The 22,510-nt window shown below is 45.7% G+C and overlaps 1 protein-coding gene across 1 annotated transcript in view; it reads right to left on the reverse strand.

Moving 5' to 3' along the window:
- Positions 1 to 16,898, reverse strand: part of SPOCK1 (SPARC (osteonectin), cwcv and kazal like domains proteoglycan 1) — a 529,169-nt gene extending 512,271 nt beyond the window's left edge. The window contains exons 1-2 of the mRNA XM_054488779.2: positions 16,757 to 16,898; positions 15,956 to 16,141 (exon numbers count right to left, since the gene is read on the reverse strand). Of these exons, the coding sequence (XP_054344754.1) occupies positions 15,956 to 16,141 (186 nt within the window). The 5' untranslated portion in view covers positions 16,757 to 16,898. The remainder of the gene's footprint in view (positions 1 to 15,955; positions 16,142 to 16,756) is intronic.
- Positions 16,899 to 22,510: the final 5,612 nt, after the last annotated feature.

The following is a 22,510-nucleotide window of genomic DNA, read 5'->3' on the forward strand; positions in this document are numbered from 1 at the left end:
ACGTGATCAGACATCCTCTGAGAGGCTGGTGGGCTTGATCACTTTGTTATGGACCGTGTCCCCTTTCCCACACTAAGGCAGAGATATTAGAATTATACAGGGAAAGAGAAGATGCTCCCCCAGCACAGCCTCAAATGTATATTGACCATCTAGAGAGGCTTCTAGATGCCACAATACAGAAGCCAAGGCCTGGAACACAGGAGTTCACAATCCAAGTGTGCCTCAAACCAATCAAATGGGAGCCAGGGTGAGGAACATGCTCCCCAATACCTAGCCATGTGGCATTGGCTGTCACTGCTACAGAATTCAGGGGACCGGGTCATTAAAATTTGCCATGCAGCAGATGAAAAAGAAGCAAGCTGTGAACAAGGATCATCTTGTTGGAAATAACAGATACTACCCAAGATGTGCGGAGAAACAAAAATCAAGCGAGAATACCCAGCCCATCCATCTGGAGACTGTCAGTTCTCTTGGGGAAAAGCAATATTTTTATGCTGCATTTTCCTACTCCTCAGGGTAAAAAAATCAAACAGGCTCTCTGATTCACAGTGCAGCCAATTTACTGTAACTCACAGGTAAATAAACAACATCTCCCAGTGGCCATTTATCTTGGCAAAAATAATAAAAATCATATAGTCTTTATTATACCTGATTGGATGTAATAATCTGTCAAACTTCCTTGAGATATAAAAAGTAATGTATTTAGGCCGGGCACAGTGGCTCACGCCTGTAATCCCAGCACTTTGGAAGGCCGAGGCGGGTGGATCACCTGAGGTCAGGAGTTTGACACCAGCCTGGCTAACATGGTGAAACTCTGTCTCCACTAAAAATACAAAAATTAGTCGGGCGTAGTGGTAGGCACCTGTAATCCCAGCTACTCAGGAGGCTGGGACAGAAAATTCACTTGAACCTGGAAGGCGGAGGTTGCAGTGAGCCAAGATCACGCCACTGCACTCCAGCCTGGACAAGAGTGAGACTCCATCTCAAAAATAAAAATAAAAAATAAAAAGTAATGTATTTGTTCAGTTAGCCCTCCCTTCTCTTGGCTCTGGAAAAGTCAAACTTCACTAACAAGAGGAGCCATATGCCCTAGAACATAAGCTCCATAAGGGCAGGGAATGTTGTCTGTTTTGTTCAGAGCTGTGTCCCAGAGCCTAGGAGAGTACCTGGCACATGTATTTCTCAAATGAACAACACTCTTACCTTCATCCACCTGGACTATATCTTACATTAAAAAATAATTATAAAAGGAGCAACTGTATCTCTAGGCCAGCATTTCTCAACCTTGACCTTAGTGACAATTTATTTTGGGGTTGGAGGGAGGCTGCCCTGTTCATTGTAGGCTGTTTAGCAGCAGCCATGGCTTCTACTCACTAGATGCCAGTAGCACACTCTCCAAGCAGTATGGCACCAAAAATGTCTCCAGACAGGGCCAAAAGTCTTCTGGGGCAAAATCTCCTGGCTGGGAATCACTGCTCTAGGCATGCAGAGAGCTCCCAAAGAGCTGACACAGACCAAGAGAACTGTTGTGTTTTCTGTCTCATTCATGATGCTGAGACAGCACCTGGGGAAGCCCTTCTGCCTGCCTGCTCTCTGAGGTGAGTGCACCAGACAAGCCTGCGGTGGGAGGAAATATTGGGTAATGAAAATCAAGTAGATGTCTTGAACACAGATGAAGACTGAGATGCGGGCCCAAGCCTTGTCTGTATTCGACAGGAAAAACCACTTTACCGCTGTGGTGGGAATGGACTTGGGTTTTAATGATCTCCTCTCACCCTCCTCCACCACAAGGGCATTAAAACATCTACACATTGCACCAGGAGCAGGGCATCCGTCAGCAGCAATTTCACTTAAAATCCAGCTTGGAGCATTTGCTTCTGCTCCTAATTAGGAACAAGGCTGAGATTCATTAATATCCCCACAACCAGTTCAAAGGGCTCTTCGGAGAACAGGCCCTGCAAAGCATTCCCAAGGCCAGGCACAAGCATGAGGAAGGGCAGCAGCTTCTGCTCCCTGGCTCTGGGTGAGCTGTGGGCTCTCACACCTGTTTCCCTGACAAAACTCAAGTGGGATCAGAAAAACCTTCCTCCCAGTCGGGACTCTGATGATCATGCATCACCTTACCTATGCGGATTTAGTACTTGCACATAACCTGGCATGCCATGTTTCCATCAAATTCTTCTTCTTTACCAAAATTCACTGATACCCATGGCTGGAAAGGTTGCAGTAAAACACACATTCTACAGCTCCAAGGGTAGAATCAGTACCACATGATAACTAACATCAATGCCCTTTAAAATACATGTGCCGGCACACCGAGCATTACTACTTCTGGAAATATATCAAAAGGAAATCATTGTAAATGTAGTAAGACTTATAACCAAAAATATTCATCACACAATTATTTAGAATAGGGAAAAAATAGAAACAACCAATTGCCTACTATCAGATACCTTAGTTTGGCATACTGTAGCATATACACTCACTGGACTCAAAAACACCATTAAAATGTCATTTACAAAGAATAGCACCATACTAAAATGTTTATGTTGTGTTGTTACATGAAAAAAGACAGCACCAAATCATATAAACAGCATGATATCAACCATGAAAATAAAAATTTTAGTATTCATAAGTCTACTGGAGGCAAATAGACCCTTCCTAAAAAGTGCTCAAGGTGAGTGCATTTTGGAGGGAAGTAATTTATTTCACTTTTCTGTATCTTCTAACTTCTTTTTTAAAAATTATCTACTTCTTCAAATTGGGCAAAGAACAATCTAAAGTCAAAAGAATAATGGAAGACCCACCATTAAAGCATAAATATATCCCCTCTATATTCCCTCTATATTAGGGTATCTTTTTCCCTAGCCCTTAAAACCAACCATTGTATCTTTAACTGTGTTACTTTTCTCCCTCAACTGGAACATAATTTTCATAAGGGTGCGCAAATGTCTGACACGTAATTGATAGACTTTTGTTGAACGGGATGTATGAGCTAGATTATAGGATTTCTCTTTTTAACTTCTCAATCAGTAAAAAAAAATGTTGCTCCCAGTGAACTTTCATATATGAATGAAAGAGTAATTGGCACAACCACTTTGGAAAAGTAGTTAACTGCATCTCTTTAAGTTAAACACTCGCCTATCTTATGGTAACCAGTGGATTCCCACACCTAGGTGTATACCTGAGAAAAATGTGTACACGGGTTCACAAAAAGACATGTCTCAGAGAGTGCTATTATGTAATAAGCAAAAACTGGAAACTAACTGCCCTTCAACAATATAACAGGTAAATAAATTGTGGAATATTTATACTACAATGAAAATTTTAAAAACACACACATAAAAAAAAGTATAACAAATTAAATGTTGAAAAAAAAGAAGCCAGACATTTAAAAGTACATATTTATTCCATTTATACAAGTAAGAAAATGGGCAAAACACATCTATAGTGTTAGAAGTCAGTGACTGCCAGGGGCATGAGATGGTCTTCAAAGATGCTGGTAATATTCTGTCTCCTGATCTGGTTGTTTGGGTGTGTTCACTTTGAGAAACTGCATCAAGTGGGACATTTATAATGTGCACCTTCTGATCTCTGTATGCTATGCTCCGATGAAACACACTCCCTACCAATCCAGGGCTGCTAAGGGCAGGGTGTGTTTTCCATAATTATCCCTCCATTCACTACAGCCCTCGACCAACAGCCCTGACAAGGCTAAACTCACCACACTTCAGCATTTATGCACACACAAGTTCTATCTTGTCTGAACTCTCCACCTTGATTGTACAGGCCAGCACCTTCCTGTTGGCCTGTTGGCAGTGTCTGCACCCATAAAATTGGGTAAAATGACAGAAGTTGCCCATGTATGCCAGGAAAATTTGAGGCAAACTGAAGTGACCTGACTATCAGAAAGATTCAGAGACGTGGCCCTGGATCACAAGAAGGACACTGCCTCTGGAAGCCCAGCTTGCCAGAACTGCTCTGGGCCATTTGCAGAGTAGGCCCTTTTCTTTGCAGAAAAATCCCCAACAGGTTTCCCTGACCTCCAAGCACCTCTTTCTCTCACTTTGTCGCAAATAGAAAGCCTGCAGCCTGACCAGGGGACAGGAATCATGTTTGTTTCCCCTCTGCTACGTCCTAAGTGCATAGCACAGTGCCTGGTACATGGTAGCCTGGTCAATAAGTATCTTTGGTATGAACACACGAATAAACAAAACTTACTGAATCAGTGCACCAGGATCTGGTTTCCAAAAAGGCAAAGATCTAGGACCTGGATGGCCATGGAAAGAAACAAAATATTCCAAAAAACACATGAAAAGGTCTTTCTAGGAATTTTTAAACCAACAATTCTGGCATGTAAAAATCTCACGATTTCTCTAACAACAGTAAACACAGTATTATTTTATCTTTACTGTGGATAGAATTTGACTGTCTTAGTCATTGGAAGTGATGCAGGCCTCATTCCAGGTGGCTGGACAAAGGCTCCAGACCAGGTCCAGAGTCATGACAAGGCTGACTAACTCAGATGGGAAGTGAGGCCTTGGCCAGATGAAAGTGCTGACACCAGCCAACCACGTCCACAGAAGTGACAGGGAATCATCATGTCCAATAAGCATGGAAAGATCCAGAAATTCCCCATATTCCCCTAACAGTGGAACAATGGAAAGACCCCCAAATAGCCACATAAGTCTGTCCAACAGACTTAACTATTTTCACCCTTTTGGCAATTTTTTAATCAATTTTAGGGGTCATGAATTTACCATTAATTAAAGGAAATGCAAGCAGCTGGGGAAAAGAACATTTGAGAGTTTGTTCAGTGGGAATAGAATGACTTCAGAATGAGGAATACTGCCAAGTCTGGTTGATGCTCATAAATTTTCTAAACTTTGATGAGTCCTTTTTTGGGGGGCGGGGGAGTGGATGCCTTCTGATCTTTCAAAAAAAAAAAAAAAAAAAAACTCTGGCCAACCAAGAAAAGAATGGACTACACCAGAAAGAGAGTATCAGGTAATGTCACCATCTAGCCCCTGTGTCTCAGACTCCCTCTGTGGTTCCGACTATCAGTATCTGCATCTCAGTGCCCAAGAGTAAACATTCTTTATTACATCCACCATTCCTTGTTTGTTACATACCCTTAACACCACTTTGGTTTCAATACTCTTTTCACTATAAAGTGAAGCCAATGTCAGAGTCAATTTCCTTCATTTCATCTGTGCAGAAAACATATCAGTTGTGTTAGATACAAAGTCAGGCCAGAGTTAGCTAGAAACAAGCCTTTTGGAGACAAATATGCTGAGATGATCCCCTGGAATTTCATCATGTAGAAGGTCCCACATCAATTCCACTGTGCTCATGTGTGCAAGCATCCCTGGGCCCTGGCAGCCAATCAAGACCCAAATGTTATTCCATTCCAGAAAAACCTCTTGACAATAGTTGTTGCTGAGGCCTATGTTGAGTCACACATTGGAAAACAAGACCGTTTTTTCTGATGTGAATGGTAGCCCTGTTGGCATAAAGGGAAAATACTGCACTCATATTAATTTATTGCAGGTCTTCAAAATAAAATGCTCATTTTGTCTAAAATGTTATTATTCATTGCAGCTAAATGGTGTCGGCTATTTGGGATGAATAACAATTCTCTAGGATTTTCCTAAAAATACAGTCTGAGAACTACCTACATCAGAATCACCTGGATTGGGCCGAGCACAGTGGCTCATGCCTGTAACCCCAGCACTTTGAGAGGCCAAGGCGGGCGGATCACTTGAGGTCAGGAGTTTGAGACCAGCCTGGCCAATGCGGTGAAACCCCATCTCTACTAAAAATACAAAAATTAGCTGGGCGTGGTGGCACATGACCGTAGTCCCAGCTACTTGGGAGGCTGAGGCAGGAGAATCACTTGAACCCAGGCGGCAGAGGTTGCAGTGAGCTGAGATCACACCACTGCACTCCAGCCTGGGCGACAGAGCAAGACTCTGTCTTCAAAAAAAAAAAAAAAAAAAAAAAAAGAATCACCTGGACTGCTTATTTAAAATGCAGGTTCCTGGGTGCCACTTTGACCTGCTAAAGCCTATGCTCTGGACTAGCAGGATGAAATCTGCATTTTAAATAAACCCTGACAGTGATTTCTCAAGACTGTAAAGATATTAGTCTGAGAATGCCACTCTAACAGACCGCTCTGGGCATCTTTTCTCTTTGCCTTGGCCAGGCCTCTCAGAATTGAGTTAGAGCATGACTCCATTTGCATGGCAGGACAGATGAGTACAGCTGAAATAAAAAGTAGAGGCCTCTGCTCTCTGCATGTTTGTTTTCTCCATGTTTTATTTGGGCAAAGATTGCCTGGAACACCTGCAGTAAGTTCCACTTCCCTGCTCCAATCACAGGCGCCGACGGACTTTGCATAAATGCCTGCTCACCTACCACATAATTCTGTTGGGGAATGTTGACAGTGCCCTCTGGAGTGTGATGTGTCCCAGATCACACAGGAAGGGTTTCAGAAGCACTACAAATCCTTGTGTAATATGTCCTCCCTTCCTCCCTTTCCCCAAAGAAAAGTTTGTTTTTGAGGATGAAGTGAGAGGGTCTCTGGGGGGTATATTTTCATAAAACCATGAGAAAAGCTACCAAATCAAATTAACTTGGATCTTAGCATTATCCTTCTAAAGGAATCCCCAATAATTCACATCACCAGTCTGTGAATGCATCTTTCATCTTTCCCAAAAAGAAACCATTATCCTCATATCTGTCATAGGAACGCTGGGCAGACTCAGACCCAAGGGCAAGAAGGTGCACACGCTATCCACACACTCCCCATGTGGTGCTGAAGTAACTGCATGCGTGTCCATCTCTGCCGCTAAGCTGATCCCTGAGTGTGAATGTCTTGCTTTTCATCTTTAGCCTCAAAGCGACGGTGGAAGGGGAGAAGGTAAGGGGAGGAGCGGAAGGAGCAGTCCCATGTATACTAGTCTCATTTTTAAAATATAAACTCCACAGATCACCAGAAACACTATGGTCCTCTTATTTCTAAACAGCAGTAGGAACTGTAGGAGCTCTAAAGCCCAGGACACTTGACCACAGAGGGAAGGAGAAATTTCCAGACCACGGACACCAGAGGAGTAGGAAGGATTAAGTGGGGGACCAGAGCGAGGGATGTTTATACAATAGAGATGGCTGCAGAAGATGGCACAGAGAGGCACAAAGAGGAGAGGAAAAGAACAGGCCATCCTTCCAAGTACTTGGGCCATCTGTGTGCCTCACTTTTTGCAGTTGACTCATTCCCCTGCCCCCAAATGTGTGTTAAGTTGAAAATGTGTGAAGTGTGCTTTAAAATATACTAGGAGAGAGCTTGCTACTTAAGGGAACCCTAGGGCAAACACATCTGATGGAAACACATCAAGGTCTTTCCCACTTCAAGACCTTTGGACCCGCTCTTCCCATGGCCTCTCCTCACCTGGTTCACTGCAGTCCCCCTGCAGGGCTCAGTTTCAACACCCTTCCCAGGGAAGCAGTCCCCAGCCAAAAAGGTTAATGGGTTCCTCCTCCCTCTTCCCATGACATATTCTGAGAGCATCGGTGCCTCTGCCTTGTAGCGCTTTTCTCAAAGGAACCTAAATGATTATTCTGTGATTGTTTGTCTACCGCACTAGACCATAAATACCAGGAAGGTATAAATGTGTCTATCTTCTTCACCCAACACCTAGCAGAGGCCTGGCACATAGCTGGCATTTGAAGAACATTTGTGTGACAACAAATTACCCTACCTGCATTAACCATTTGTTATTGCTGGGTTTCTCCTAAGCCACAACCAACCTGCTTGGGCTGTAGTGAATGACAGGCCCTCTGACGACCTGTAATGATCTGGAACTGAAGAACTGGGTCTTTGGAGAGAAGGATCAAAGGTCTGGCTAATCCCTACTAGTATTCTCCTTTGGTTCTAAAGCCAAATCTGGAGCTTAGGGACTGCCTGAGTGCCAAGAAGCATGTGCTAGCCCCTGCAAGAACTTCCCCAAGTATAGTGATGCCAACGTGATGCAAAATCAAGACCAAATTATGGGCACCAGATGTACAGAGCATGCTGAGAACACCACAGTAATACACAGGCTGGTTGGATCATTTGTCTCAAAATGGATCCCATCCGCTGGTGCCCATAAAGCCTGCCTGGGACCTCTCTGGCAGGACAGGATGAGGTTTCTACCTCTTGAGATGAGCTGGAGGCAACTGGATCAGAGCTTAATATTAAAGTGACACCAAGTAGTGCTTAGTTCCATAACGGGGCTCCCAGGAGCACCCTTCGCATAACTTGGATTTCAGGCACAGTTGCATACAAACCCCCTCCCAGTTACGTCATGATAAGAGTTGCCAGTTTGGGGGAGGAGGTCCAGCAAGAATGTAAAATATGATGGCAAGGTCTTCTGTGCCAGGAGCTACAACTGGAAAATAACAAAGAATGGGCCATATGGAACCTCACACAGCCTTCCAGACTGGCAAGAAATGGAGTGAAGACAGGCTCAGGATCATGGAACTGACTCCCCCAACATGTTTCTAAGAGACAGAAAGCAGCATCTATAGCTGAGTGCCAACAACTCACACTCACAAGCCAGACAAGAAGCTCCCTTAAATTAAATGATTATAGATCATTATGAATTAAAATAGATATACCAGCCACTCAAAGATCACAAGTACCTACTCTGTGCCACGTGCTTACTCAGTCCTCCCCCAGAGCCCCACAATGCAAGTATCACCATTCCAGTTTTACAGAAGAAGAAACTGATGCTCTAGCCAAAGACCTAAGCTTAGCTTTGGCAAGACTGGAATGTGATCTCAGGTTAAGAGTGGGCACTTACACCATGACATGACTCAGCCTCAAAGAGCTTTTCACGGAATCAGAGATTGTGCTGGAATTGCGAGGGGGGTTGCATTTCCCTGCTGGGTTCCCTCTGCCTCTCAACAGCACTGCATTTGTTATTGTCCATCATCATTTTCAATTACTAATAGAGTGAGACATACACATTCGAAGCTAGTACGACTCACTCTGCCATGACAGCCCTCTGCAGTGAACCCTTCCACTTGCCACAGGTGTGGAAAGTTCTGGCCTGGGACAGTGCACTCAGCCATTCATTCATTCCAACATTCAATGAGCAGCTTTCTGAGTGGGGCTCTGTGGTAAAGGTCTGAGGACACCAAGCTATATACGATGGTGTATCTTAAAAGAAATTACAAAGGGGTGAGGTCCTGGCTTAGAGATAGGAGTTAGACTAAAAAACAGTTTTTCGATATGTGTGATCCTGAGAATTTCCACCTCTCAAAGACTATAAACCCATGTGCCTACTATGCTCCTAAAAGCTTTCCTTCCTCAGGTTCATCCAAGAGGTTTGCTCGGGAGGCAATTCAAGTCAACAAAATGCTTACTGGCCACCTGCTGTGTGTGAGGCATGACAAGACTTAGGTTCTTCAGGAGTCATCCAACTATTAAATAAGCTAAAATGTAGATATATACAACTATAAATCAAGGAATACTGCATAACCGTGCTATAGGAATTGTTGATATTAATAAAAAGAATGGCCTCCACTTGCTGAGTATTTATGATGCTAGGCATTGTGCTAAGAGTTTCACCTGCATTAACCAATTTACTCTTCATGCTAAACCCATAAGCTTGGTCAACACAGTGGACATCTGTTGACGTCTGCCCATCAGGCATCCACTTCCCCTTGAGAAATTACCCTTCTACCATCCATCAACAGTGGGATCCAGGGAAACCCCTCCGCCACTCTAGCCCTAGGCCCCAGCCCTGGGCACATAACCCAGACTTGGACAATCAGCACACTCTACCAACTTAGCCAAAGTGATTGACGGAGGAACGAGTGCCTAACACCGGGAAATCTGACAAGTCTCAGTTCTGGGACTTCTGTTGGCACTATCGAGAACATGAAAACTATGATGATGCAGATTTGCAGTTGCTATGAGCCACTACATGGAACCAAACAACCTGAGCACAAAACCAACATATGAGCAGCGAGACAGAATGAGACACACACAAACCCCTAGTCCTATGATGTAACTTGACCCCTGGATCCAGCCTTACATAAAACCACAGCTTATTAGAATTTTTTAGTTATATGAGCGAGTATGTTTTCTCTTCCATTTAAGCCAGCTGGGACCACATTTCAGTCACTTGCAATCTAAAGTTTCACCAAAGGAATATTATTATCATTTCTTAACAAATGAGTCAGAGGCTCAGAGATGATAAATAATTTGAGATTGCTTTAAGTTAAATGAACTGTGTAAGTTTTTTATGGGGGGAGGGCACAATGAGAGTGTGCACGTAGACCAGAAACCTGCGAGAGTGCCAGACTGCTCAGTTGCTTGGAGCATGTCTTTTCTTTCTATCCACCAATGGAAGGTGAAGACAGGCAAGTAGCCTTGCTGCGGCCCCTTCCCTTCATGGTGAATTTATTTCTTGTTTGTCTCTACACAGACAGTGTAGCCCTTTGGAATTCCAGCTTTAGCCAGAGGTCTATTAAACTCTTCACACTGGGCACTGTCTTACTCCTCGACGGTTCATTAAAATGGTGCATATTACCATCGGTGGCATCTCACACTGAATGAAACATGATGGACAAATACTTGTAACCTTAAGTGAATTACATAATCTCTTACAGGAAATTTCTTTTGTTTGTAACTATCTCACCTGGAGAGATAAGACCAAGTATAAGTCTGGGTCTTATGAATTTTCTAAGGACCACAGGCAGTCACTTCACCACAGGAAAGGTAAAATGAGTCATCCTGAATGTGCTTGTGTTTAGATATTGTGTTTGGTTTGAGTAAATCAATAAGAAATGATGATACATTATTTAATTACTAACATTATTTTGCCTCCTCAAGTAACAAAGTGATTGAGTGAATGATGAGGTCCCACTCCTCTAGGCAAGTATTACGGGTCCATTATCCATTTGGAGCCACTTCTTGGTTTTGAAACTGGCCTCATCAGAATATAGGAGAGCCCTTATCCTCCCAGTGATACAGTTCTGCTGAAGTATCATGGAGAGGCCTGGGAAGGCCAACTGGGGCAAGGAGCTCTGCCATCTGAGAAGACTTAGCTTTTCTCTGGCAAGGGCACACCGAAGGTAAGGACAGAGAAGACAAGGAGGCTCTTAGGCCTATCAGCTTTTATACTGTCCCTTTATAATGATCCCTGTGAAATAATTATTTCTATCAATGGTCAGCTAGTACAGGGGATTTAAGATAGTGGGTTCATTAAAGAGAGTCAGGATCACAAACTCATTTAAGTCTCCTTGAACCTGTTTAATCAAAATGATTTTCTGCTACTCTCGATTACGGGCTGAGTTTCTGTGGTGACAGATTAATGACTGATCCACTAAGCCATACCACCTCTTTTGTCACCAGCCCCACTGACTGGGCCAGCCACTATTTTATCAATAGGCTCCACTTGCCCTTGAAACTCATTATAGCTGTTATGTTAAGATCAAATGAGCAGATCAGATGCTCGCTGCCACCCCAGCTCTGCTACAAAGACCACCAAATCCCACAGAGCATGTGCCAGAAGGAAAAAGAGCAGAAGTTGGTCCTTGTGCTCTTATTAGAATTACACACTCAGGTCACTCCACAGTAAGATAAATTCCAGCAAAGGCAACACTTCTGATTCTTCAGGCCCGCTAAAGGTAATTATCCTAAAGTTAAATGTCAGGGTTTCATGTGTGCAAAAGAAAGAAAATGTCATGTTTGGTGTAAGCAACAATATTATTTTAGTCAAATCAGAAGCTCATTATTAGGAGAAGATAAGCCCTGACATGACCCCCACAATACATTGTGTCCAGCTGACTTCCCATCCCACTTTGTCTTAACCTAAGGCTATTCACGTGTTGCCCTCATTCATAAAGCAGGAAAAACTTGCAATGTGCTATCAGTGGAGGCTTGTACCCCAAATCCACTCAGCCCCTGATTGGCTGTGGTACAGAGGGAGCCTAGAGTCAGATGGCATAGTTCCAGCCCCAGCTCCTCCACATCTCAGCTCTAATTTTGATCAAGAGACTTAACCTCCCAGAAAATAAGAGATGATAATAAGAGTACTTCTCTCATAGGATTGTTATGAATATTAAGTGAGATAATACATGGAAAGTACCTCAAACAGTGTCTGGCACACTTGGTGCTCCATAAATGTTAGCTATTACCTATTTCTTCAATGTTTTAATCTTTTAGTTACAACCAGACTGTATTGTTTCTAGAAAAAAATATTTTTAAAAGAAAACAGAATAAGAAGTCTATGACAGCATAAGTTAAAGAATTTCCTCTAGCAGACAAGAGGTTACATGAAAGAAGAGATTACATGTATGTATCTTGTTCACTCTTATAACCCAATGCCTAGTCAATGGTAGATAAATATTTGTTGGAATGAATGAACGTACAAATGAACAGAGGAAAATTTCCTTACAGTAATGGTTATGGAAAGCCAAAGCCAAATCAGATGCAGAAAAATAAGAATTGTTGTGTCATCTTGATCCCTCAACCTCAAGCCATGGAGGAGTTAAATGCATGTCAGCTAAAGATGGAAAATTATTGAACAACTTAATACAAAGATCTGCTTCTTCATCGCCTCCTTAACATTGTGTACAAAAGTCCAGGCCTCCATCTGACCAAAACTTCCCAATTGCTAGTGTTTATAAAAGAAGAATGACGAAACTAACAGACCACAAATACATTTAGGGGCAATCATCTGAGTGTTGTTCTATTTGTCCTGGATCTGTAACTCCAGGGAATAAGCCATGGAGTTGTTCTAAAGGCTTTACTTCTAAAAAGAAGGGAATAGGAAGTATTTATACATCTAGAGGAATAGGACACTTTTCAAAATGGTAAGTAGAGGTTGCCAGGTCACCTCTGGCAATGTCATAGCACACCCGGGAGTCAAGGGATATGGAACACACACCCCACTGTCATATTCGTTTCAAAGTTGACCCTGTAACAACACCCAAGGGCTACAATCAACTCTCTAAGAGCAGCCCTTAGTTTTCAGTTTCCAAGGTTCAAAAATCACATCTGAATCTCTCTCCCCCAAGTCCAACAAAGAGACAAGTCAGGAGGAAGGCAAGAAGTTTTCTTTCACAATGAGTTCCAAAAATTGACAAGCATCATAACAATAATTGTGGGACACAGCCTTTCAAAGTTATCAGTAGCTTCAACAAAACAACTAAAGAAATAGCAAAGAAGCTGGGGCTTTGTCAACCTCAAGCAAGGCTTGGCTCAATGAAAATGATTAGGCTGGCTGAGCAACTGCAAGATTAGCTGAGGCTTTATCGATTCTCCACCGAATAGTAGGTTTCTATAGAAAGTAAATTCTTAACCCCTGTTCCCTGGCTTTGTGATTATTCCAGGGACTTGCCCTAAAAGAGTGTCTGGTCTGAGTTCCACAACACTTTAAAGAGGTTAATGACATTAAATTATGTCTAAGCCACTGTTAGTGTCAGGTGACTCCATGCAGCACATAAAATGGGTGATGATTGAAGATGTTTGAGATTTTTTTGAACACTTTTAGATGTTTTAATGGCATGCTGGATTAAATTATCATTTTTTAAATATATGCTGCTAAAAACATTAGTTTAATGTCTAAAACCACTCCAGAAACAAAAACAAAAAAATAGTGTATTGGGACAAAAAAGCTTTTCTTTTTGTTATGTCTTGGACATTTTTACACTATCTAAAGGCAGTATTTCCTAAACATAAGAATAACCTAGTATGTTTGCTTAAAATATGGATTCCCTGCACTCACCCCAGAAATGTAAAGTCAGATTCTCCAGGGTAGGACCATGGATGCTATAATTTAACAAGCACTTCAGGTGAGCTTCGTCCTCAGTCAGGTTTGGAAACACACTGTTCCAAAGATCTAAAAATGTCACCACCATCCATAATAAAGATGGGAAATGAACAGAAGCCCAATTTTAAAAAATTTAAAGCTAAGCGGGAGTTCAGAATATCATGCTTATGATACACTGAGACTAGAAAATCTTGAACAGGCATGAAAGCACAGTAAACCTTTCCATAACCCAAAGATCCAACAAGCACAAGTGTTTTCAACTCAATCCAGCTGCCAGGAGCACCAAGGCATCTATCTCCAGAGGTGGCCCTTCACTTCTAATCCTGGCTCAATTCTTCCACCTCTAGCAAAGTCAAGCAACTGCCCTTCTCTTCAATTCTATCTAAAACATAGCCATAGAAAAGTAAAAACAAAACAAAACAAAAAGCAAAATTATCTCTGCCCCAGATGAATCCTTCATGGTTTGGGCACCCTTTTCAGCCATAGGGAAAGGTAATCAATGAAGGATTCTCAGATCTAAGCAGTTAACAGAGCAGGTCAGGAATGGGGCAATGAATGGCAGGAATCTCACTGGGGTAGGGGAGGAAAGTGGGGGGCATATCTATGGCAAAAGACCCCTAATAGTTATTATGTATCAATTAAAAATTTTAATGAAATTACAATTTCGATAAAAGGCCCCAAATAGCTGTGGCTATTCATTGAAAGTGTTTGAAATCCCCTTTCCAAGAGAAGCAATCCAACATCAACTAGAAAGAAGAAGAGGAGGAACAGAGAGGAGAGTGATAAACCCCCACACAAAGCTATGAGTGCATCTCCTCTGGATAGGGATCTGGAGAGGGTGCTCTTTAGAAAGTGTATGGAAACATCTGGGATTCATTCAATGTCTCAAATCCCTTCTCCCCGCAAGGCCTGCAGATACTGAGAGCAGAGCTTAGAGGAGTCCAGTGGAGGAAGCTGATCCCCATACATATCCCACCTCAAAGAGTCTGTAAACCATGCCCGGTGACATTAACAAAGGGGGTCTGTGGTATAGGTCAAATTATCATTTTTAAAAAATACATGCTGCTAAAAATATTAGTTTAACACCTAAAACTGATCAGAAACAAACAAAAAGAAACAGTGCATTTGAACATTAAAGCTTTTCTCTTTTTTACTGTTATGCCTTGGGCACTTTTACAATATTTAAGGCTTCTCAGAAACAGGAATTCCTAATGTTAAGTACCATAAAACATGGTACTTCCAAGTCCCCTAGAAGGGCATGGCCCTGGCCAGCTGGGGCAGTCCTTGAAGAAGCTGGCAGACGCTCCCACAGAACAGAGGAGATGCCATCTGCTGGAAAGACTGCACCAGATGCCTCTTGCCCCACATCCCTGGGGCACACCTGGGGAGTGGCAGCCAGCCTTGAGGCAGAAACACGCCGCAAGTGTGTTTCTGGGTGTCCGGGAGTAACTTTCTCCACTCCCAGGGCTCCCACGGAGGAGCAATGCTCTGCCACCCAGGGTCCCTTTCAGGACAGGGGACCAACTGCAAGGGCTAGTTGTTCCTGTTTCAAGATTCCGAGGGTCAAACCACCCCACCTCCCCTGCATTTTATCAGGCTCATTGCCATGACCGCCCCCCTCAACACACACACACACACACACACACACACACACATGCAACACCTGACTCCCCCATAAATAGCTGGGACCACTCCCAGACCCAACCTCTCCAGCAGGGATTCTCCTGACACACCCTAGAGATGGTCCACGCCACCGCTGCCCCGGGGAGGTCTTCTCGGGAGCTAGGCAAGTCCACCATCACGGTTAGGAGAAGTCGGAAGCTCAGAGAACCTCTTTCTCCACAGCTACTGGTGATCTGTGCTGTATTTTAGTGCAGTCACCTCCCGCAGCCCTACAAATACACACACCTGGGCCACAGGTAACAGGCAAGCGCATGGAGCCTTGGAAGTTCTCTTTAAAGTTCCTTTCAGGCAAGACCGCGCCCAGGAAGCAGGGACCCACCAGCCCCCGCGGGAGATGCCCACCTGTCCCCCTCCTAACCCTCCTCCCACACACACACACACCAACCCCGCTTCAGGGGTCCCCTCCGAGAGGCTCCGCGCCCCCAGGGCCGGGTGGCGCCGGTACTCACGTCTCGAAAGCGGTTCCAGTACTTGTCCCGGTCGTACTGGGAGACGGTGCTCAGCCACTGGTCATTGTCTAGGAAATTGCCGTGGTTGGGGCCGGCGCCTCCGGCGAGCGCGTCCAGGTGCCGGCTCTCGACTTGGAGGAAGCACCACGCCGCGGCAGCCGCCGCCAGCACCGCGATCGCCGGCATCTGCGGGGCAGGGCGCGCAGGGCGATGAGCGGAGAGGGCGGGCGGCCGCGAGCCCCGGGCACCCAGGCGTCCCAGCGCCCCAACCCGGAGGCGGGGACCCCGCGGCGGGGACGGGCAGCACTCGCGCACCTGGGGCGCCTGTCGCGCCTCTAGATCCAGGGACCCCTCTCACGAATGGGGGACTCATCTACGAACGAGGAGGCTGTGTCACGAATCCGAGGCTGCCGTCCAACTATAGGGGACCCCTCTCGTCTGTTCTCCGAGTGCCTCACAGATGCCACCCTCCTATCAGGGGCTTGGTACCCCTCCCCAGAAGCGGGGAGCCCGGGTCCGCCCGCCGCACTCCCACAGACGGTGCACACGGCTTTGGGGCAGGAGAGGGGAGAACAGGGCTCCGGCAGCACCCGAGCTCCGGCAAGCGGGGTGGGGGCTGCCAGCAGCTGGGGGTCCCCGGCGACAGCTAAGGGAAAGGTCTCCCTTGCGCGCCCTGCGGTCTCGGGGGTAAGAAAGGCGCGCAGAGGTAACCCCAGGCCCTGACCCTGCCAGCCCCCTAGGCGGCCGCGGGGAGGTCCCAACTACTCCAAGTTGGGGCGCGGGGTTCCTCTGGGCACGTACCTTGGGGGCCGGCCTGGGTCCCCTCGTCCGAGTTGCTCGAGCTCCCGCGGCACGGTCGCCGGCAAGGCTGATCGCTGGCTCGCGCCCCTGAGCTCCTGCCACCCGCCGCCACCGAGCGTCTGGCCGCTTTGTGAGCCCGCAGCGCTGTGCTCCGCTCGCTCGCTGGCTCGGGCGCGGCGTCCGCGGGCGGAGGAGGCCGAGCACTCGAGCCAAGGCTCTGGCGCCCCCTGGCGGCCGCGCGCTGCCTGCCTGACAGCCCGGCCGCCCCAGCCCGGAACGTGGTCATTCACATCTTAATGCAGGGCTGAAATCAGCTTTCAGGCCCAGGATGGTGAGAGACAGAAGAGGGGACTGAGGATATGAGGCCAAGACGCAGGCCAGCATGGAGGCATTCTCAAAAGGAAGGCCGTTGGGTTATCTAGATCAAAATCACCTGGGTGGAGAGAGAAGAGAGCTTCTTAAAAATGATTCCTGCCCCACCAGCCCCACTTGCTGAGTCAGCATTCCTTAGGAAAGCCTCCAAGTCTGCACTTTTAATGAGCTCCCCAGGCGTTTTTTATGCACAGCAAAGTTTGATAACCACCGTCCTGCCATTCCCTGGATAAGTGAATATCTGCACTGCCCATCCCAAGTCATGCACCCACCTGCATCTCTGCACTCCCATGCCCTATGCCATGCTTACCACTGTCCTGCCCCTTGAGAACCGGCCCCAGCACTAACTTGTTGGGTTCCCCTAGATGGGAGGGAGGGGAGACAAGAAAAACAGATCAGGCTACAGGGACAGAACACTGAGAAGCAGGAGGCTGGTCCTGCCCCATCCCCCACCCCCTTTCCAAATACCAGCAATGTTTGGTGAAATAGGGCTGGAAGGGACTTAATGCCTTCCCCTGCCTGTATACAAGTGATACTGGCCTGTCACCTTTCTCTGTACAACTACACTCCATTCCTCAGGCACCTGAGCGCTCTTTCAGAACAAGTCTGACCATCCCATCACCCCTCTCCGCTCAACACAAAATTCTTCACAATGCTTTCCTGATAAAGACCAATCTCCTGGCTGAAGCCCCCAGGCCCCGCACATCTGGACCCCGCCTCTCACCCCACTCTCTCCTCCTCTGACCTTCTGGACAGGCTGGCCCTGACCCCAGTGGAAATAGGCTCCCTCCACTCCTGGGTATTCACTTCTGCCTGGGCTGCTGTCCATACCCAGTCCCAGCACAAGTCTCATTAATTCTGCTCTCTGCTTATTCATCCTCACTTCTTCAGAGACTCTTGCTACACCTGTGGACCAGGCCAGCACCCGCAGTGACTCTGTCTTTGAGAACACAGTGCTTCTCTGGCTGTAAGCTCAATTGATATCACTTACTCTATGTCCACCTCCCCACCTGGCTAGAGCTCCTGAGGGCAGAGGCTATCTTTGTCTTGTTCACCACTTCTCCCAGTGCCCAGAGTACAAGATCTTGACACATTGTTAGTGCTCAAAAAAATTTGATAAATGAATGAATGATTTAATGAATGAATGCCACCCAATCATGTCTGGAACAACACATCTCAGCCAGCATGCCAACAATAATGTATGGCGTGATCAATAATAAGTTGTGCTACAAATAATTTGGTTACATATAATAGTTGAATGTGTGGAAGTCAGCAGATCTGTGGTTTTCCCAACGTTACTCTGACTGATTTGCATTCCTAGAAACTTTCTCAAAAGGGAGAAAAAGGAATGGAGTCACAGCTACTATGTTGGGGACTGCACATCATCCACAGTTTATTTTATCATGGAATGCTGTGGGTGGGTGCATCAGAGTGGGAGAGAGGTTTAGAAATGATGAAGAGACTGTTTCTTATGTTCATAGAAACCCAAGTAAGCAGCACTTCCCCATTTATCTGCCCAGTGTGACAACAAAATCTCTCCAAGGAGTTGTCCCTAAATGTCACTTTTGCCTCCTCACCTCCAACTCATTCTTCAACCCACTCCAATCTGCCTTTCATTCTCACTAACTGAAATGACTTGTCATCATCAGCAGCCTCCTCCAAGTCACCAGATCCAGTGGGTACCCTCGATCCTCCCCAGTGTGGCCTCTGAGCAGTTTCTTTTGGCTCCCATGGCTCCAACCCTCTTGGCTTTCCTGCTCCCCCATCATTCCTGCTGATATTCCAGTGCTTCTTAGGGCTCAGACCTATCCCTCTTCTCTTTCCCCCAAAACCCTTTCCCCAGGTGCCCAAGTTCAGTCCTATGCTGAGATCCTCCAGGTACAGTTCCAGCCCAGAAATTCCAATGACTTCTGACTCCAATGAAGCTGACCTCCAGCTTCATACTTTACATCTCCTCAATGCCCCATGGGCACGTCAGATCTGTGACCAGGCCAAAACAGAAGTCTAGATGTCCTCCATGCATCTGTGTTCGCCGTTCATCCCTGTTACAGTGAATGTATCCTCATCCACATGGCTGCTTAAGTCAGAACCCCACAAGTCATCTCCAGTTCATCCATCTCCTCACCCCTCACCTCCCATCCATCAGCAAAGGGGGTCCATCCCACTTTCGAACACCCCCTGGAGCCACCCACTTCACCCCACTTCCACAGATACTCCTGAGTCCACAAGACCATCACTTCTCACGTGGAGAACTACGGTACTTCTTGGCTAGTTTCCTTCTTTCCTTTCCCTTGCAACCCATTATCCACTCAGGTGAGAGCAATCTTTTTTTAAGCGAGCTTTCTCTTTTTAAAATTTTTGTGGGTACATAGTAGATGTTTGTACTTAGGGGGTACATGAGATGTTTGATACAGGCATGCAATGCATAATGATCACATCACATAGAATTGGATATCCATCCCCTCAAGCATTTATCCTTTGTGTTACAAACCATCCAATTACATTCTTTTAGTTATTTTTAAATGTACAATTAACTTGACTATAGTCACCCTGTTGTGCTATCAAATACTATGTCTTATTCATTCTTTCTAATTTTTTTGGACACATTAACCATCCCCACCTTCCCTGCAACCATCCACTACCCTTCCCGGCCTCTGGTAACCATCCTTCTACTCTCTATGTCCATAAGCTCAATTATTTTGATTTTTAGATCCCACAAATAAATGAGAACATGTGACATTCGTCTTTCCATACCTGGCTTATTTCACTTGACATAATGATATCCAGTTCCATCCATGTTGTTGCAAATGACAGGATCTCATTCTTTTTATGGCTGAATAGTACTCCATTGTATATATGTAGCAATCTTTTTAAAATAGAAATCACTCCCTTGCATAAAACCTTTCAATAGCTTGCCATGACAGTAAAACAAAAATTCACATTCCCTCCCATGACTCATAAAGCTTTGCACCATCTGGTCCCTTACCTCTGCCCTTCATTCCCTAGATTCTAGCCAGATTTCTTCTCATTGTTCTGCAAACTTAGCAAGCTTGGGCCCCGCAGGTCCTCTCTTCTGGCCAGGCTCTCTGCCCACAGTGTTCCTTTCCCTGCTCTTCACAGGGCAACTCCTTCTTAGCTGTCAGGTCTCACTCAAATGTCACCACCTCATTGAAGCCTTCCCTGACCACATCTTCTAAGATAGACACTTCCCTCCCAGCCATATCAGCATTCTCTCTTGTTGTACCTGGTTGCTCAGTCCTTCAAGAGTGTTTTACTCCTTTGTTTATTATCTCTCTCTTCCTCAATTTGAATATTAATTCCAAGAGGGCAAACACTGTCTTTTTCACTCCTGTATCCCTAGGCTAATCTCAGAACCTGGCATTCAGTGGGCCCTCAATAAATATTTATCCAGTGGTTCAATGAATGAAGCAAATTCCATAACCCTTGATGCATCCTGAAGTATGAAAGCCCTGTCTAGGGCCATTTCCTTTGTCCTCCTTAAATTCCTTGTTCTGCAGATCCAAGTTCCACTTTCCTCGGGGACCTGTCCCCAGTTTAATCAGAGAGCATCTGCTGCTAGCCATGCTCCAACTTCACAACTGGAATCTTCCCCATAACCATCCCCTGCATGGGAAGGGTGACCAAAGGAGCAGGGGCAGGTGTGGCCGTGCTGGATCTGGCCTGAGCCAAGGAAGGACATAACCTTGGAGCAGGGGCAAGGAGGCTGGGAGCTGGAGACCTGCCATCAGCTCAGCCAGCACTTGAAGGGAGAAATGGCAGATTTATTCAGCCGCGGGAAGCACCCAGGACCAAAATCAATACTGAGCCTTGGGGCTGTATTTCTGCTTTTCATTGGCTTATGCACAACTATAATAACTCCTTGTTTTAACATAGTGCTTATTTCTATGAGCCCCACATGTTTTATTTTCAGTTTAATGGATCCTCAAACATGTGCTACTGGTAGTCAGAAGCAGACACAACTATCACCATTTGATGCTGAGGCTAGGGGAGCCCAGAAAGGCAGATAAATTGCTCAAGGTCACAGAGAGAGAAAGAAAGATGGACCTACTTGCAGAAAGTTCTAGGTGTACTCCCTGCCCCCTGTTCATGATGCTATGCTGGCAAGAATCAAATCACCCACTGGGCTCCATCCAATAAAAGAGGTGCCTATAATACCTTATCATCAGCACAGATTTATTTTTAGCTGCAAACTCATATATCTACCTGCTACATGGCATCTCCATTGCGCTGTCTCATTGGCACTCTCTGAATTCAGCGTGTCCAAAATTGAACATCTGAGCTGCATCCCCCCTGTTAAACCTACCCTCTTTCCTGTGTCCCCACGTTGGGGAAACCACTTCCCACCCCACTCAGACCCTAGTGTCACTCTGCCCTCCTTCTCAGCCCCCACTTTCAGTGACTCACTCATCTGTCAATCTCCCTTTCACTCCCTTCAGCTCCACCCACTCCCCACTGCTGTACCTCTAGAGTCTACTTCCCACCACATGTCACCTGCACACCACAGAGCCCTTATAAGGGTCTCCCTATCTCAGTTCACCCATGGTTATTCATTATCGACACAGGAGCCAAAGTGGTCCTCTCTCAAGGTAAATATGATCACTTTTCTCTACTTACTTCCCTTCCTGTGCCCTCAGGACAAAGGCCAGGCACAGCACCATGACTCCTGGTGCATTCTGCTAAGCCCAGGGGCCTCTAGATCCTTCTGTCCTGGACGTTCCTGCCCCTCCTGCTCTGGTCACCAGCATCCTGCCCCCTCCACTCAGGCCCTTTCCTGCAGGGCTCCCTCCTCCTACTGAGATGCTCTCCTCCCTGTCCCCTCTTCTCCTGGACAGCCCCACTCACCCTTCTGGCCACAGCTTCTGCAAGTCCTCAGAAAAGTCACCCCTGACCCTCACAACTTTGCACTCATCACAGCTGCACAATTGCTTGATGTCATTCTCCCACCTGACATTCAGCGGCACAAAGGCAGGGTCCGGGTTTGGGTCTGTCTCATTTGCTGCTGAACACATAGTGCTGAAAAAAGGGACATAAGTGCACAATAAATATTGAGTGAATTAATTAATACTCATAGCTCAATTGCATTTGTTTCCTTCCCTTCTTTGAAGCAAAGAAGCTCCAAGATTTAGGTTGAATATTTTAATCCCCAAACACCCCTTGGATAGAAAGTAGGGACAGTGAGGGAATGAGATGACCTTCCCACTCCCAGGCTTTTTTGCTGTGGTTTGAAGGTGATGTTGGAATAATTCCTTATCCCAAGAAGAGGAGTAATGAAATAGATGCATTTCTTGACACCATTGAAAGCAGCTCACCCAGCAGGGCCTGTAACTTTTGTGAACACGTCGATTTCACCCATTGATTATA

The sequence above is a fragment of the Pongo pygmaeus genome, chromosome 4 (genome assembly GCF_028885625.2).
Source record: "Pongo pygmaeus isolate AG05252 chromosome 4, NHGRI_mPonPyg2-v2.0_pri, whole genome shotgun sequence".
In the NCBI taxonomy this organism is placed as follows: domain Eukaryota; kingdom Metazoa; phylum Chordata; class Mammalia; order Primates; family Hominidae; genus Pongo; species Pongo pygmaeus.